This window comes from Pongo abelii, chromosome 23 (assembly GCF_028885655.2).
Source record: "Pongo abelii isolate AG06213 chromosome 23, NHGRI_mPonAbe1-v2.0_pri, whole genome shotgun sequence".
NCBI lineage: Eukaryota > Metazoa > Chordata > Mammalia > Primates > Hominidae > Pongo > Pongo abelii.
Window position 1 is genome coordinate 52226455 of NC_085929.1, and position 18968 is coordinate 52245422.

Consider the following 18968-nt stretch of genomic DNA (forward strand, 5'->3'; position numbering starts at 1 on the left):
ATACCTCCTTCAGAAGAGTATTATGAAGTTTAAATGAAAAAAAAAAAATCCTGCCATATTGCATAACCCGTGATATAACTGACAATCAATATGGCAGTGACCTTCCCCAGGTCAGCTGGCTGATAGCTAGAGGAGCTAGGAGTTATAGCGAGAGGCTCCTGACTCCAAATTCTACTTCTTGCCCCACTATACCATCTCTTCTATAGGGATCTTGTCCCTGAGGACTATTAAAGCAGTGCCAGCAGTCGCTGAGGTATCATTTTGTACCTGTTGATTTTTTCTTTCTAACAAGAATGAACATTTTAATGTTTTATAAATGTAATCATTTTAACCTTTTTCTCTAATGGTAAGTTATTTGCTTTTTGCCCTCTGAGTTCTATGTCAACTTCAACTTTAATATTTTGGATACTTTTTATTGTGACTAAGTTTATATTTACTATTTTTACAGTAAATAATCTACTTATTTTAAAGTGCTATAATTCTCCCTTAAATCTTCAAAAGTATTAGCATGTAGTGAATTTGCTAATGGTATTACTGTTATTTTTGTGTTTTATTTTATCACGTTACTAAATTGGGCTAACAATCTCATTTCCTTGTTTGGAAGGTCTTGCTTAAATCATCCGGACAAAAAAATTGTTGCCTACTCTTCAATGATTTTGTTTACATCCCTTAATCATGAAAGAATGAAAGAACTGGAGGAAAACCTCAATATTGCAATTGATGTCATAGATGCTTACCAAAAACATCCTGAATCAGAATGGCCGTAAGTGTCTTGTTAGAAATTTGATTGCTTTGGGGCATCCTGACAGATCACTTTCCTTGCAGAGGTTTTAAGTAAAAATTTGGACATTGTGATAATTGAACGATAAGTTAAAACTTAACATGTGTTGACAGAATTAGAAAAGATTTTGAGCAGAGTCTAGAGAACTTGTGAATGAGGTGAATAAAGTGAGGCTTGAGTTGAGCCTTTAAGGACAAAGAGAATTCTTTAAGGTGGTGAGGAGCGGGAAAGACATTCTTGGTGTATGAAAAAACAGTGTGAAATGCCCAGGCACATTTGGAGTGCACAGATCAGACTGTTGTGGCTGCAGTAGCTAGTTCATTAGATCAGAGGTTGGTGCGAGCCTTGTAAGCATCTGTGCAGATGAGATAGTGACTGCCATTCAAATTGCCTCCTGATACATAATGTACTGCCACCCTTCATACATAATGTGTTATTTCTCTGTGATTGCTTTAAGATTTTTCTTTGTCTTTTCAGAGGTTAATTATGGTATTGGCAAAGATTTCTTTGGGTTTACTCTTTTTGGGGTTTCCTCAGCTTCTTGAATCAGTAGATTTATGTTTTTTGCCAAATTGGGGAAGTTAGTTTGGGAAATTTTCGCTGTTATTTGTTTGAATACCTTTTTTCAGGCCCTTGTTCTCTCTCCACTTCTTCTGGGACTCCATGTTTTAGGCGCACACGCAGTCCAAGGCAGGGCCAAGGCTGTGGCTCAACTGATGGGACTGTGAAAATAATACAAGTTACAACAATCTACTTTTAGGTTTAGACAGTTTGTTACTTACATAGACAGAGAAAAGAAGAAGGCAAAGGGGCCAGCTCCTCCTGATCCTTGTCCCAAACACCACAAAGACCTGGATGATTAGGATGTGAATTGTGAGGTGCCCCATTCCTGAGGAGCCCTTCTTGCCTGTTTAAAGAGGCTTTATATGCTAAGAGGGGCAAGGCAGAAAGCTCTGTACTTCATTAGCAGCGAACTCATTAGAACCTGTCTCATGACAGCCTCCCTTAGGAGACAGAAGAACAAAAAGGATACAGCCTCAGAGCCTCAGGCCTCTCCCATCTCGGGTTCTAGAAGGATCACAAGCTATTCAGCAGGCAAGACTCAGATTAGCCGCTGTTCAAGCTCTGGCATGCATGGTATATATGGATACATCCAAGGTCACCAGGGCGCTATGTGGAGCTGTTCCCCTAGACTCTGAAGATACAAGTGTTAGTCTTCTGTTGTTGTTTTGTAAGTCCCTGAGGCTCTGTTCAGTGCTTTTTTGTTTTTTTTTTTCCAGTCCATTTTCTCTCTTTGCCAGTACTGCACTGTCTTGATTACCGTAATTTTATAGTAAATTTTGAAATCAGGAAGTGTGAGTTTTCCAACTTTGTTCTGAAAAGTTTTGTTGTCCTGGGTCCCTTCTGTTTCCATATTAATTTTAGAATCAACTTTTCAATTTGTTAAAAAAAAAAAACAGCTGGAATTTTGATAAGAATTACATGAATCTGTAGACCAACTTGGGGGAATATTGCCATCTTACTTAGATTAAGTGTTCCAATCCATGAATAGAGGATATTCATCTATTTATTTAGACCTTTTAAATTTTCGTCAGTTATGTTTTGTAGTTTTTAGTCTGAGTTTTGGGTGTCGTTAGTTCAATTTATTCTAAGTATTTTATTCTTTTTGATGGTATTGCAAATGGAATTCTTTCATTTTTGGATTGTTCATTGCTAATGAGTAGAAATACAACTGATTTTTATATATTAATCTTGTATCCTGCAATCTTTTTTCCTGAACTTATTTATAGTTTTAGTAGATTTTTTTGTGTATGTGATTCTTAGGATTTTTTCTGTACAGGACCGTGCCATCTGCAAGTAGGTAATACTTTTTTCTTTCCAGTTGGGTTGTGTTTTCTTTCTTTTCCTTGCCTAGTTGCCCTGACTGGAAATTCCAATACAATGTTGAGTAGAATTGGTGAGAGCAGACATATGTGTCTTATTTAAGATCTTAGCAGGGCAGTCTTTCAGTGTGTTGTTGCCTGTGGGGTTTTCTTAGAAGCCCTTGCTCAGGATGATAAACTTTTCTTCTACTTCTACTGATTTTCTTTTACTTGTTGAATGTTTTTATTATGAAAGTCTATTTTATCAAATATATTTTGTGTCTGTTGAGATAATCATATGGCTTTGTCTTTTAATCTATTAATACTTTGTCTAACAGTGATTTTTATACTTTAAATCAACTTTGGATTCCTGAGATAAATCCCACTTGTTCATAGTGTATAATCCTTTTTATATGTTGCTGTATTTGGTTCATATTTTGTTGGGGATTTTTGCATCTATATTCATAAGGCATATTGGTTTGTAGTTTTTTTTCTTTTTGTGATTTCTTTTTCTGATTTTGGTATCAGGTAAATACTGACTTTACAGAATGAGGTTTTGTTTTGTTTTATTTTTGGAAGATTGTAAAGGATTGGCATTCATCTTTAAATATGTGGTAGAATTCACTGGTGAAGCCATCTGGTCTTAGGCTTTTTATCATGGGAAGGGTTTTGGTTGCTAATTCAAACCTGTTACTTGTTACAGGTCTTGGTTTTTTTTTGAGATGGAGTCTCACTCTGTTGCCCAGGCTGGAGTGCAGTGGCACGATCTTGGCTCACTGCAACCTCCGCCTCTTGGGTTCAAGCAATTCTCTGCCTCAGCCTCCTGAATAGCTGGGATTGCAGATGCCCGTCACCACACCCAGCTAATTTTTTTTGTATTTTTAGTAGAGACGGGGTTTCACCATCTTGACCAGGTTGGTATTGAACTCCTAATCTCATGATCCACCCGCCTCAGCCTCCCAAAGTGCTGGGATTACAGGTGTGAGCCACTGCGCCCGGCCCCTACTTGTTACAGGTCTATTCAGATTGTTATCTTGCTGAGTTGGTTTTGGTAGTTTGTGTCTTTCTAGGAATTTGCCTGTTTGGTCTAGGCCAGGGGTCCTCCAGCCCCCGACCTGTGGACTGGTACCTGTCCATGGCCTGTTAGGAACAGGGCCACGTAGCACAAGATAAGCAGCAGGCAAGCAAGCATTCCTGCCTGAGCTCCACTTCTTGTCAGATCGTCAGCCACATTCGATTCTCTTAGGAGCGCAAACCCTATTGTGAACTGCACATGCGAGGAGGGATCTAGGTCTCACTCTCCTTATGAGAATCTATTACAACTAATGCCTGATGATCTGAGGTAGAACAGTTTCATCCTGAAACTGTCCCCCCACCCCTGTCTATGGAAAAATTGTCTTTCATGAAACCAGTCCCTGGTGCCAAAAAGGTTGGGGACCACTGGTCTAGGCTGTCTAATTTGTTGGCACAAATTGTTCATAGTAGTAGTAGACCCTTAGAACTTTTTTATTTATGTAAGATTGGTAGGAATGTCACCTCTTCATTCCTGATTTTAGTAATTAGAGTCTTCTCTTTTTTCTTGTTCACTATAGCTAAGGGTTTGTTAGAGTTTTTGCTCTTTTCAGAGAACCAACTTGGTTTTGTTGATTTTCTTTACTGTTATTCTCTATTTCATTTCTTTTTGCTGTAATCTTTATTATATTCTTTCTTCTGCTTGCTTTGGGTTTGGTTTGCTCTTCTTTTTCTAGTTTCTCAAGATGGAAGGTTAAGTTACTGATATGAGATCTTCTGTCTTTTTTATATAGGCATTTACATCTACAAATTTCCTGGTAGAAACTGCTTTAGCATCCCATAATTCAGTATTCTGTAAATTTTGGTGTTTGTGCTTTTATTTTCATTTATTTCAAATTATAGTCTAATTTCCCTTGTGACCTATTGGTTATTTGGAAGTTTGTTGTTTAATTTCCACATATTTGTTTATTTTCTAAATTTCCTTTTGTTATGGTTTTCTAATTTTATTCCATGTGGCCAGAGAACCCACTTTATATGATTTCATTTGTTTTGACATTACCTAGGCTTCTTTTATGGCCTGACATATGGTCTGTCATAGAGAATGTTCCGTGTACACTTGAATAGAATGTGTATGCTGCTGGTTTTGGTGGCATGTTCTGTAGATATCTATTAGGTCTGGTTGGCTAGATGGTTGATAGTGTTGTTTAAATCTTCTATTTCCTTGCTGATCTTCTGTTCTAGTTCTTTTCATTATTGAAAGTGAATTATTGTCCATTTTTTCCTTCAGTTCTGTCAGTTTTTGCTTCCCTTATTTTCACGCTCTGTTAAGTACACACACACACGTTTATATTTATGATTGTTATACCTTCTTGATGCATTGACCCTTTCTCATTATAAAATTTATCACAAATTTTGTTGTTTATGTTTTAATAATATCCCGTTTTTTAAAAAATCTATTTTTACGTATGTTTTGCACATAGTAGTCAGTGTGTGATTAGGCCACAGATTTTCTCCAGGGAGTAAGCCTTGAGCCACCTGTAAGCCCACTTGCATTCACAGGTGAGGTATGAGCTTTTTCAATTTTGGCTTCTTTCAGTATAATCTTTTATCATTCTGTTGAAATTATACCTAATTTTGAAATTATTTCTTTTTCTGAATATTCATTTGTATTTCAATTAAGATTTACAAACAAACAGAAGTTGGTACATACAATGATGTGTTTAACTTAGAAAACTTCCCTTTGTATGCAAATGTAACATGACAGGATCAATCATTAGAGTCAACTTACTTAGAGAAATTTTCTGTAGCTGAGTTCTGTTTTATTTGTTGAGTACGTTAGGTCTGTATTTTAATCATCTGCAGTTTTTTTTTTAGCAGCTTGGAATAAAGGGCAAAAGGTCATAAAGGGCAAAATATAAAATCTGTTAATATAATACAATATAATATAATATAAAATATAAATAGCTCAAGTTAAAGGTATTAGAGACCACTAGAAGGAATTCAGAAAGGAACAAAGGATGGATCTAGTAGTGGTTAAATGATCACTTCTGCAGTCCAGGTGCGGAATACTTTGATTTGTGTGAGAGGAACTCTACATTTGGTAACAAACGATGAGATCACAAAATATCCAGAAGCTTCCGACAAAATTGTTGTTTTTGCTGTTAAAAATAAACTCATCCCTGGAAATTGGAGAAAACCCACTTTCTGCCTTTTTTCTCCCCTACATTTTAGGAGATAGGTGGCAAATAATACAAAACTACATGGTCTTAGAATTCATGGTTTCATTATGTTTTCTTTTCTTCCTTTGCTTGTTTCTTAGAAAAGGGCAAATGTGATTGCAATAACTTTGGGTTTTTTTATTTGAGTATACTAGAGATATAGGAAAGTGTAGGCGAGAAAGTCTTTGGCACTACTTGGTTTGAATTATTGGGATAATGTCTTTCTAAAAATGTCTGTTCTTTTGTTTGTAGGTGTGAAAGATGTTTTCATGCTCTTAGATAACCCTAGATGAATCCAGGGATTCTATTTTGAGTTCATCTAAATCTGAAAGTCCAGTAAATGTGCACTGGTAGGTTAGGTCAGTCAGTGCAGAATTACACAGTAGAGGAAGAGGTAGGACTGCCTTGTGCTGATCCTGTGATGTGTTGGTTGTTTTGTCTGTGTAATCTCATTTTCACATTGCTGCCATCCTGTGAATTGTGTTTTGCTACTATGTACATATGAAAGTTAAGCAGAGTAAACCAGCCTGACCAAGGTCACACAACTAGCATATAGCAGAGGCAGGATTGCTAGTGATGCCAAACTCGAGGGCCTATCCCATTTTTATTAATACCATGTCATGTGTTATGAAAATTACCAATTTTCAGAGAGGAGGTCTGCATTTCAAAGGTGAGGCGTGAACTCTTTCAGTTTTAGCCTCTTTTGGTATAAACTTTTTCTTTTTGAGACAGAGTCTCACTCTGTTGCCCAGGCTGGAGTGCAGTGGTGTGAGCTTGACTCACTGCAACCTCTGCCTCCCGGGTTCAAGTGATTCTCCCATCTTGGCCCCCTGGGTAGCCAGGACTACAGGCGTGCGCCACCACGCCTGGCTAATTTTTTGTATTTTTAGTAGAGGCGGGGTTTCATCATGTCAGCCAGCCTGGTCTTGAACTCCTGACCTCAGGTGATCTCCCCGTCTGTCTCCCAAAGTGCTGGGATTACAGGCATGAGCCACCGTGCCCGGCCTAAACTTTTATTAATCCATTGAACTTTTACCCAGTTTCACTACAAAAATGAAGTTATAACTGGGAGCAGTGCATTCTTTTTTGTTAATATTTGGGTTATCTAGTTGATTTATTTTGTATTCTGTAGAGATGTGTCTTGCCTTATGCATGTACATTTTATTATCAGCTTAAGTGTAACAATATTAGGAAGATAAACATAATTGTCCATCCTCTTGTAGTCTGAATCTGTTGCCCCTCTTCTGTTCGCTCACAACAGCCATGCATTCCACTTTCATGGCACTTAGCGCATTTAATTGTCCACTAGACTGTGAGCTCCCTGTAAGGCAGGATTTAGTGTTGTTTGTTATTGGATCCTTAACAAGATAATATCTGGCATGTGATAAGCATTATTTTAGTCATGATTCTTCTGAATCTAAGTGACTGAAGTCCACTTCAGATGGTTTATGCACATAAAGGAATTTATTGGCTTATGCAACTGAAAAATTCCAGGGTCATTGGGTGAAGGCACGGTGAATCCAGGGCTGAAAGATGTCATCAGTATCTGTCTCATCTTTGTCTCATTTTTCTCCTGTGCTGGCTTTGTTGTAAGGCACATTTCCTGCTTCCTGTGTTGGCTCCTGTTCTTGCCTGCTCAGGGTTGGCATGGCCCACGGCTGGTCCTCAGACCACTCTTCTCCATTATTGCTCATTCTCTGGGTGACCTCATCTCATACCACAGCTTTAAATACCTCTTCTAAATTGATGATTTCCACATTTATGTTTCTGTCCTTGTCCTCTTGCTGAAGCTCCAGATTTACATATACAGCTTCCTATTATGTGCTTCTAATTGGCATCTGAAATGTATGAAGGCTGCATCCAAACTTTTGATTTCCCCCACGCATAACACCTCCTGTTACTCTACCAATGTTTATCATTCAGTGACTGGTACCACCATTTACTCATTTGCTGAGGCCTGGAATCTGATTCCTGATTTTCTTTCACTCTCACCCACTTATACTCATCAGCCCTATCTTCAAAATGTGTTCCACATTCACCTACTTCACACCTCCTCTGCCATAGACATCTTTCATTGCTACTGCCAGAACTTTCTTACTCATCTTTCTGTCTCTCCTTTTGCCCTCTGAATCATCACACAGTGGCCAGAGTGACCTTTTAAAAATTACTGTAGCTCTTGTCACTCCTTGCTTAAATAAACCGTTCAGCCTTCTTATTGCAACCTAGAAGCAAATCCAAAGTACTTGTCATGTCCTGGCGTCTGACTGACCACCTCATCTTATTTCTTACTACTTTTAGTCCTGCTCATTAGTTCCATCTGGTCTTACTGTTTTTCTTTGAATACTCCAAGTTTGTTCTGTCCTGAAGCTTTACACCCGCTGTCTTTCTGCTTGGAACCTTCCTTTAGATCTTTGCATGGCTAGCTTTTTTAGGTCTCTGTTCAAATATCTATCATTTTGACTGAGAGACCTTCCTAGCACTTTATGTTCAGTAGTGTTTCCTCTAAACCCGTATCGCTTTACTCTATTTTATTCATTTGTTTAATAGCACTTACCACTATTGAACATTATACAAATCTTATTTGCTTTCTTGTTTATTGTTGGTTGCTAGAATGTAGGACTAGCTCCATAAGGCCCTGGAGTTTGTCCTGGTCATCATTCTATCCAAATCACCTAGAACATGTGTTGACAAACTATGACCCATGGTCTGAATCCAGCCCACTGCTTCTTTCTATAAATAAAGTTTTATTGGAACACAGCCAAGCTTGTTTATATATTGTCTACGGCTGCTTTCATGCAACAGTGGCAGAGTTGAGTAGTTGTGACAGAGACCATTTGGCCTGCAAAGCTTAAAATATTTACTATCTGGCTCTTTATGGAAAAGTTTGCCAACCCCATCCATTGAAGGGTTTTTGGTAGTAGTATTTGTTGAATAAGTCTAGTGATTGGTGGCATTGTTGTCCTTCAGTCACTTCAGGCTTATCTGGTTCTCCTGAACAGATAAGATATCCACAAGATAGATATCCACAAGAACTGTCAGTGTTTGGCAAATGCATGTCCTTTTCATTATCTGCTTTTGCTTCAGGAGGTAAATATAGTTTAATTTCTTTGATTTTTGTTGGAGTTGAATTCTGATACATTATTACTGGAAACAGGAGAAGCAGAATACCTTGATACTGAAGGGTAGACAGCGTAGCCAGTGTCACTCTGCCAGTGAGTGTTGGACTGAGACTCAAACTCAGCTCTTTGTGAGACCAAAATTTGTGCTCTTAATCTTTACACCCACTGCCCCCTTAGAGGACGACATTAAAGGAAGGGTGGCTGGGATGTGCATGTGTGTAATACGTTTCCCCCAGTGCCTGGCATATGTAGATTCAGGAAATCTATTTATATGTTTTTCAGATTATAACTCATTTTCTTCTAGTAGAGGAAGCATCGCCATTGAATCAGTGGACTGATATTTTTCTAATTTAATGCTACTCACGTTTAATCCATTGGAAATGTTATTTAACTCTTTTAACAGGAGAAGGGAGGTTATTTTCTAGACCAGCTTTGTAAGCTTTGTCCAAATTGCTGTGTTAAGCAGCCGTGGGTTAGATTTCCCAGATCTCACAACAAAGGAGAGTGGCGTTTATTTTCCATAGCACATTTAAATCAAAATTTGTTCATGAGGTATAAAAACATTTTCTAGGTTTTTGAACTGATTGAAATCTATTTTACTCATATTGTGAGTATAGCGTCGCCATTGTATGCATGTATGGATATGGATAATAGATGACCTTCATTAAAAAAAAAATTTCCCTGAAACCCCCCGCCTTTAGGACTGTCTCTGTTTACCAGTGAGGAGTTTGCCTTTCATTGTCTGTTGGCATGTGCTCCTCGATGCCCACACAGTGACCTTTACTACCTTCTATTTTGTATATCAGTATTGTAATGCAGATGCTGATTCATCTGCCTGCAGCTGTTCACGTACTTTAAAATCAATAATAAATGAGAAAGATTGAGAGAAGGAAAAAGATGAGAAGAGAAACCTTCATGCATTTTGTTTTTTAGCAAGTGTGGAAAGTGATGTAAAGTGTAGTTAGTGCTTTGACATCAACAATGTGATTTGTGAATGTTAGCTTTTCTGTGATGACATTTAAATGATGAATTTCAAGATTAAACTGAGGAGTTCCTTAGGAGAACTTAGCTGAGTTCTCCTACGTGACCGTTCCTCGTCCTTAAAGCCCGAGGAGCCAGGTTCATCTGAATGGTGCTTCCACCAAGATACAGAAATACTGTCACTCTTTAGCTGAATGGTTATTAAGTAGAAATAAGTGTGAGCTTTCTTTGCCTGTATATATTGCTTACATTACGTACTGAATTATTTGATAGACAATATGTGGTTCAGATATCAAAATGCATAGTTTACCCCCAGCCATCTACCTAGTTCTTCCAGCCACATCCCCTACTTCTCCCCACACTGTTGGGCTTTTTGCTTTTTTCACTAAATAGTACATTTCTGAGATCTTCCCATATTCCTATATAAAGACTTTCCTCAATTAAAGATCTTTCATTGTATGAATATACCAGGATTTATTTCATCAGTCTCTTCTCTATGGGCATTCTGATTGTTTCCATTTTTTCACGACTAGAAGCTACTGCCATGAATAGCCTTGGTTGCACATGTCATATTGCATGTGGACAAGTATGATTGTAGAATAAATTCATAAGTGCAATTCTGGGTCAAAAGGAATGTGCTGTTATAATTTTGACAAACACTTCAGGTTGTCGTTCATCGCTGTTGTGCCAGTGTCAACTCCCCTGTCCCACATCATTGCTAACAGTGTTAGCAAGATTTGGATTTGCCAGTTCTGCCAAGGTGTAAACCGGCCTTCTTGCAGAGTTTTATTTTGTATTTTTCTTATGAGTTGGAGAACCTTTTTTTTCTTTTATGTGTATTCTAATTTTCTTTACCTATTTTTCTATTGGGGTATTGATCTTTATCAGAGTATAGGAGTATTTTCTACATTAGGGATATCACCCGTCGTATAAAATAAAATACATATATTTTTCTGTTTTTGTATTTTGACTTTGTTCGTGGTATTTTATTTTTTATTTTTTTGAGACAGAGTCTCTGTCACTCAGGCTGGAGTGCAGTGGTGCAATCATGGCTCACTGCAGCCTTAATCTCCCAGGCTCAAGTAATCTTCCCTCCTCAGCCCACTAAGAAGCTGGGATCGCTGGTGCATACCACCACACCTGGCTGATTAATTTTTTATTTTGTAGGGATGGGGTCTCGCTATGTTGCCCAGGCTGGTCTTGAAGTCCTGGCCTTAAGCAGTCCTTCCACCTTGGCCTCCCAAAGTGCTGGGAATATAGGCGTGAGCCACTGTGTCCAGCCCTATGGTACTTTTTTATGTAAAAGTTTTTGATTTTTTTTAGTAGATGAATTTATCAGTCTTTTAAAAAAATGTGTTCTGTAGTTTTGATAATAGCTATAAAGGCCTTTCCTCTACCAAGGCTTTCTTCTAGTATATCATTTCAATTTTGTTATTTAAGTATTTGATTTACTTGGAATTTATGTTGGTTTAAAGGTTGCAGTGTGGATTCACTCTCATTTTTGTTTCAGATGATGTTGGTGGTCCCAGCAACAGAGCACTGTCATGGCTGAGACCTGTCTTCCCTTTTCCTCCGTCCTTGCCCTAATCCCTATACCCTTACTGCTCCATCCATGGACAACTTTTTTACTTCAACTTTTGCTGCCTAACCACACATTCCAGCATGCAGAACTTAGTCCTTCCTTTATGATGTCTCAGTTCTACTATTTTAAGTCCTTCAGGATTTTATAAACATATTGATCAAATCACATTTATTGAACATTTATTAGGAGTTTTTTGGTTTTTCAAGAAGAAAATTTCCAAAGCGAAGCAGACCCAGTCTGTTGCCTACTGTTTAAAAACTGTTTATATATATTGTCTGGTTTTATGTTGTTTAAGGTAGGGGGTAAATTGTTATTCCATTATGCCCAGAAGCAGAAGCGATAGTTGGAGATTTTAACACCTGATTTTCAGCCATGGGCAGAACTCATAGACAAATATCAGTACAGACTGATGTTTCATACATTATATAAACATGATGATGTGGATCAAGCTTGTCCAACCTGCAGGCCGCATGCGGGCCAGGATCGCTTTGAATGCTGCCCAACACAAATTTGTGAACTTTCTTATAACATGAGTTGTTTTTCTTATTTGCTGCTGTTGTTATTGTTGTTGCTGTTAAGCTCATCAGCTATTGTTAGTGTATTTTATCTGTGCCCCAAGACAATTCTTCTTCTTCCAGTGTGGCCCAGGGAAGCCAAAAGACTGGACACCCCGATACAGATGATCTCGATCTCGGTAGTACTGTCGTAGGTAGTCACCTTCACCGGAGTGATATTTATAGACCTTCCCTTAGCACTTCCAAACTCCACTTTCCTTTCACCTGCATGTATCATGTTCACTAAGGTAGACCATAGGCCGCCCTGTAGAAAAGTTTCAGTAACTGTTTAAGCACATTCTCTTACTCATAAGGTGATTTCTAGAAAAATTCTCAACTTTTGGAAATTAACACATCTGAATGATTTGTCAAAAAAGAAATCACAGGCAAATTAGAAAATATTTTGAACTGAAGTATCAAGTTTTGTGGGATAAAGCAAAAGCAGCCAAGTGTGGTGGCTCATGCCTGTAATCCCAGCACTTTGGGAGCCTGAGAAGGGAGGATAGCTTGAGGCCAGGAGTTCAAGACCAGCCAGGGCAACATAGTAAGACACTGTCTCTGCCAAAAAAATAAAAATAAAAAAAGCTGCGTATGGTGGCACATGCGTGTAGTTCTATCTACTTGAGAGACTGAGATGGGAAAATTATTCGAACCTAGAAGTTTGAGGGTGCAGTGAGCTATGAACACACAACTGCACTCCAGCTAGGTGACAGAGCGAGACCCCGTGTCTTAAAAAGACAGCAAAAACGAAAGCGGTGCTTAGAGGAGAGTTTATTGCTTTGAATGCTTCCTTTTTTTTTTTTTTGGAGATAGAGTTTTGCTCTGTCGCCTATGCTGGAGTGCATGGAGTGTGGTGGCATGATCTTGGCTCACTGCAACCTCTGTCTCCTGCGTTCAAGTGATTCTCATACCTCAGCCTCCTGAGTAGTTGGGATTACAGGCATGCACCACCACATCCAACTATTTTTTTGTGTGTTTTTGGTAGAGATGGGGTTTCACTAGGCTATGTTGGCCAGGCTGGTCTCAAACTCTTGGCCTCAAGTAATCCACCCACCTCAGTCTCCCAAGTGCTGGGATTATAAGGTGTGAGCCACGGCCTTGAATGTTTCCATTAATAAAGAAAGGTCTGAAATCAGTGACCCACAGTTCTACTTTAAGAGGATAGGAAAAGAAGAGCATAGTAAGTCCTGAGTAAGTAAGAAAGAAAGAAATAAAAGATGACAGAAATCAATGAAACATAAGACAAAAACAATAGAAAAAATTCACAAAGGTAAAAGTTGATCTTTGACTAACAAAATTGATCAAGAAAAAAGAGAGAGAGCACTAATTACCAACACTATGAAAGAATGTGTAGTTATCACATCAGTCTTCAATAAACTCAAACCTTGGTTGAGGCAACTTTCTTCACCTGAGATACTCTGAAGACCCACGCTTTTGGGTCCTGACTTCCTTTTGAAGCTCTAATAGTATTTTGTTGCTTGTAGTTCCCCAAACACACTGTTGTTCTTTCCTTCTTGCTGTTTTTCTAAGTCCTTTTTTTCCCCTTCTAATTTAAATGCTGTCTTCTTTTCCTTCTTCTAGGGATTGGCAAAATACCTCCTCTAGCCTGTTTGATCTTCTTGCCCCCTGTCTATCACCCCTCTTGCCCCCAGCCTATTGGTTAGATACATTTGTTTCTATTATATAATCCTTAATGTGTATCTGTCAGCACTTAACATGTTCTTCTGTAAATTATCTGTCTAAATATGGGTCTTTATTGTTTGGAGAATATATTTGGAAATATGGCTTGTGACTTGGAATATTGCGTTTTTGCTATTCTTATGGGAAAACGCTTTAAATTCTAAGTACCTGAATTATGAATGAGCTTTAAGATCTCAATTAGTTTGTGTATCCATCTGGGAATGCATAGATTTCTATTGACCTGCCCAGATTGATAGGAATACTGTTTGAGAATTTCAAATATTATCCATTATTTTTAGGAATATTTTACATCAGAGTGTTGATTAGCTATTTTAAATGCTGTAGAGGAAATAGAATATGTATTTGGATTTCACTTTTATGTGAAGTGACAGTGTATTGTAGTAGTTAATATGCTTCATTTGGTTATCAGACTGAATATAGTTTTATTGTATTATTGTATTGTTAAGTGATTAAACTATGTGTCAATATATTTAATGCTTACAGTCAATTTTTATTACTATAACCTGGTTATAAACAGTATATTCCTTAGTTCTTAAGTCTTTTCCTCAGATGCCCTCTGGTAAATATAATTCATAATTAATTAATAATACTGTTGAATCTTTTTAGTTGTCACAGGGGTACTTTGAAGAACTATGCCTATAATCTTTGCCTTGGGGTTTCCATAAGTTGATCTCTTAAGTTTAGATGAGTGCATTGCTTGACAATGAGGATATTTTCTTGGTAACTTGAGAATTCTTAAAGAGTGAATAATCAAGCCAGTAATGGAAGTGTGACAAGTCTTTCTCTGGTTCATTATAGCAGTTAGCTTCTGACTAAACCAATTTAATATGTTTTTTGTTTATACCTGATCTTGTTGCTAAATGAAGAATTTTTCTTTCTCAACTTAGGTAAAAGCTATAGTAGCCCTGTCTTCCTATTGAATCAATTTAAATTATTTCAATAAAGCTTTCAGAAGTAAAATTGGAGAAAAATATTTTTATGATTTTTTTCCTTTTAGCTGCTAATAGATTAATAGTATGTGAACCTTTTAAAACATTTAAGATTACAGCAAATCAAAAATTCACTGAAAAGAAATGCTTTTGTGTGTAAGTGGTGCCTATAAAGTAGATAAGGGCATGTCTCTTTTACTATGTTTCAAGTAACCAAACTTTCCTCCCCTTTTTTCCCTAGGTTCTTGATTATTACAGACCTCTTTCTGAAAAGCCCGGAATTGGTACAAGCCATGTTTCCCAAACTGAACAATCAAGAAAGGTAACTCCCCAACCAGTGTGGTTTTGAGTATTTAGCATTCCATATAGGGTATTCGATGCACGTGACTGAAAAGCTGTGTGGTTTCTGAGTTGGCACAGAATCTCTAAATACATGTTTCTGTGTTGGTAATGGTTTTAAATTGGTTGGTTAACGTTACAGCTTAGCCGTAATAGGCAGTGATTTATGGAGGGTAGCAGGATCCAGGTTGGTGCCATTATTCAGTAAATGCGTATTAAGAAAAACATTAAGAACAAAATATTATGCATGTGCCTGGATTTTAGAATAGTAATTTATGTAGCCGTGTATTACAGTTGAATATCTGAGGTGTACTCATTTGTTTAGGTCATGGGTGTTATTATTTGTGATACACTCTGCTAGGTTTATAGGTTTCTGATGGATAATTCGGACTAAAATAAAATTGACACCCGTCCACAATGTCACAGTTACTGTAGTAGGAAAAACAGTGACCTAGGAGTTCTAAGACACTGGCCCTGTGCTTTGCTATGATTATAGTTCTTTATGTGACCTTGCTGGGATTCAGTTTCGTGTGTGTGTGTATTTTTTTTTTTTTCCTAAACCTCTATGGTAAGGTACAAGGGATTCAGTTTCTTGACCTGTAAATTAAGGAGATTGAATAAATAATTTGCAGTACACTTTTCATTTCAATAGAACATATTTTTCCTAACCTTATTAGAAATGTTGCCTTAGGAAAATAACAAAATATATTCAGAAACTACAGATCTAATGATGAAAATCTCTTAAAGTTGTTAATCTTTTGATTGTAGTCATGAGTTTTAGTGGTTTTAGACTTTTTACTTTGTATTTAGGTTTCAGTAGTTAAGCTTTGTGTACTTCTTGTAGTCTTTTATTAATTAGATCATTTTTCTTCTTTAATATCTTTAACAAACAGGAAAAGCTTATGCTTTTAAAGTCATGTGAAATACCAGGTTTGTAAGTCCAATTCCAGTGCTCCTTTCCCTATATGTATACCCCCATTACAGATAGAGAAGTATTTGTAGTTTTTTGACCTAAAAGAAATAATACGATATACAGTGCTAAAAATTAGTATTTTTTTTTTTTTTGCAGTAAGGAACACCTGAATACAAGAAGAATGTACAGTTTAATTGTATTTTAATATTCAAGCTGATATTTTCCATAGTCTATCAAAATTATCTATTTTTAAATGATTTATTACATAACTACATGAGGATGGTAGACTAAAAATGTTCTATTTTTATTGATAAAGTTGTATCAGGTTCATTCAAGGTTCTGCTCAGTTGTCACCTCCTCTTGCCCCTGCTTTATTTTTCTTCTGGAGGAGATGAGCTGTCATTTCATCACATCATTCATTCATCGTGTCATGTCACATACCTGCTTGTTATTGTAGCACATTTCCATTAGATTGTTGGCACCCTGAGGGCAAGGATTCATCCCTTCTTATTCTTCATTCCATATTTCCAGTCAGTGGTTGGCACATAGCAGGTGCTCAAAAAGAAAAAAAAAATAGTTTTTCAGTGGAAGCATGAGTGAATGAATGAATATTCTTACTCAGTAAAGTGTTCCTCTAGTATATTGATTAATGTAATATTATCTACTAAGTTGGAAACCTCAAGGTTATATACTCAGCTTCTCCACTTTACCTTTTCAGTTCATACTGGTCAGTAAACCTTATCAGTTATACTATCCCAAGGTCTTATGTATTTATTATCTTTTTTTGTCACAGCCCTAGTTTACCCTATGGAATCTTTGACTAGATTTTGACAATAGCCTTTGTCAAAAAATTGTGGTAAATCACACATAATATAAAGTTTACTATCATAAACTTTTTTTTTTTTTTTTTTTTTGGAAAAGGTATAAGACAGGGTCTTGCTGTGTGTTGCCCAGGCTGGAGTGCAGTGGCTGCTCGCAAGTGTGATCGTAGTGCACTACAGCCTCAAACTCCTGGCCTCAAACGATCCTCCCACCTCAGCCTCCCCAGTAGCTGGGAGTACAGGTGTGGGTCACCATGCCAAACTACCATTGTAACCATTTTTTAATGTACAGTTCAGTGGTGTGAAGTATGTTCACATTGTTGTGCAGCCAACCTCTGGAACTTTTTCATCTTGTATATCAGAAACTCTGTACCCATTAACAATAAACTACAATGAGGTACCACTTGATACCCATTAGGATGGCTACTATCAACAAACTGAAAAGAAGAAGTTTGGACAAGGATATGGAGACATTGGAACCCTTGTGCACTGTTTATTTCCCACTGGTGGGAATGTAAATGGTGCATCTACTCTCTTAATCTGTTTTCTGCTGCCATAACAGAGTACTGGAGAGTGGGTAATTTATAAAGAAAAGAAATTTATTTCTAACAGTCTGAGGCTGGGAAGTCCAAGAACATGGCACTGGCATTTGGTGAGGGCTCTCTTGCTGTGTTATCCCATGGTGCGAGGTGAGAGGGCAAGTGAGTGCATGTGAACATTACAGAGACACAGTCCCTGCCCTCACTGTGAGGGTAATAACCATGTGTTGTTATGTGCAAGAATGACAGTGCTGTGTAAATTCTTAAGCTTTTTTCTTGTGCTAGTTCTTTTCATTGTTGTCAAAATTAGTTGACTTCTTCACCCAGAGGCTGGTAGTCTATTCATGCAGATTACTTGGTGGGGAAATTTTGGATATAGACTCATCATCAATTCGCATAGCATGATTCAGCAAAAATGAGAGCCTATATTTACATACTTGTCTGGTCTCCTTTCCAGGTGAATTGGAGTGAGTATTAACAAATTGGACTAGCTGCTCGTGGTAAATAGCTTGTGTAGTTTTCAGGTTTATAATCTCTGTATACAGCATAGTAGTTAAGGACAGATGCTAGTGCTGCCACTTACTACTTTGGATAGGTTTATGAGAATAATAGTACCTACCCCATGAAATTGTTATGATAACTGATTGAAATATGTATAAAACTCTCCGTGCCTGGCATGTAATGGTCACCCCCATAAACGTGTTGCAGGGAGGAAGATAATTGACTTTGGCATCAGAAAGAGTTCAAATACCACCTCAGTACCTCTGTAACCCAGGACAAATACCTTAATCTATAATGTGAGCTATTGCTATTTCTGCTTCCATGCTATTACTACTATTACTGCAACTACAAGTCTAACAACTGCTACTACTATGCTGATGACCTTGCCGTTTTCTCCAGGTAGCATCACTGTTATGTATAGAAGGCACCATGTAGCCCTTATCATTTAATCCTCACAAACTCTGTGAAATAGGTATTATTCTTGACATTTTCCAGATTGGAGTTCTGAGGCCTGTAGTTCCAGCTACTGGGGAGGCTAAGCCAGGAGAATCACTTTAACTCGGGAGGTGGAGGTAGCAGTGTGCCAAGATTGCTTCACTGTACTCCAGCCTGGGCAACAGAGCGAGACTCTGTCACATGAAAAACAAACAAACAAAAAAAAGCAGGAATCATAATTTTAAGGCAGACTATGTAAGTACCGTATTTAATCAGGGGAGAATTAGAAATAGAATGCTAATGACAGCCAGTGATTGAGAGACAAAATTATGGCAGCATGGCTCTGCTTGGAGGGGTGTGTCTGGTGAACTCAGAGCAGCCTGAGTGATGATTTCTGGGTTAAGGGAGCACGACTTTCACACCAATGTGTAATAATTCTAGACAGCTGTAGCCTGTAACCCCTTTAGCTGGGTCTTTCCTACTTTTGCATCCTTCACACAACAGTGAATAAGTCAATGAGTAACTAGCATTTGTTAGACCACTTGTATTCTTTTATATTTTCAAGGAAGAGATAGAGGGTTGGGTGGAGTATCCGGTAGGGAGACCCGTATACCAGACTAAAGAGCTTTTAGACTCATTCCTTAACAGTGGGAACCATTAGAAGGTTTAAATGGCAGATGA

General features: G+C 37.7%; 1 protein-coding gene across 5 annotated transcripts in view; it reads left to right on the forward strand.

Moving 5' to 3' along the window:
• Positions 1 to 18968, forward strand: part of ATXN10 (ataxin 10) — a 170732-nt gene that overhangs the window by 30291 nt on the left and 121473 nt on the right. For all 5 annotated transcript variants that reach the window (XR_010139423.1, XM_063722670.1, XM_063722671.1 and 2 more), the window contains 2 exon segments: positions 605 to 763; positions 14981 to 15061. Coding sequence is in view for 4 of the 5 variants with exons in the window: in XM_063722670.1 (XP_063578740.1) it covers positions 605 to 763; positions 14981 to 15061 (240 nt within the window). In the remaining variant the exon portion in view is untranslated.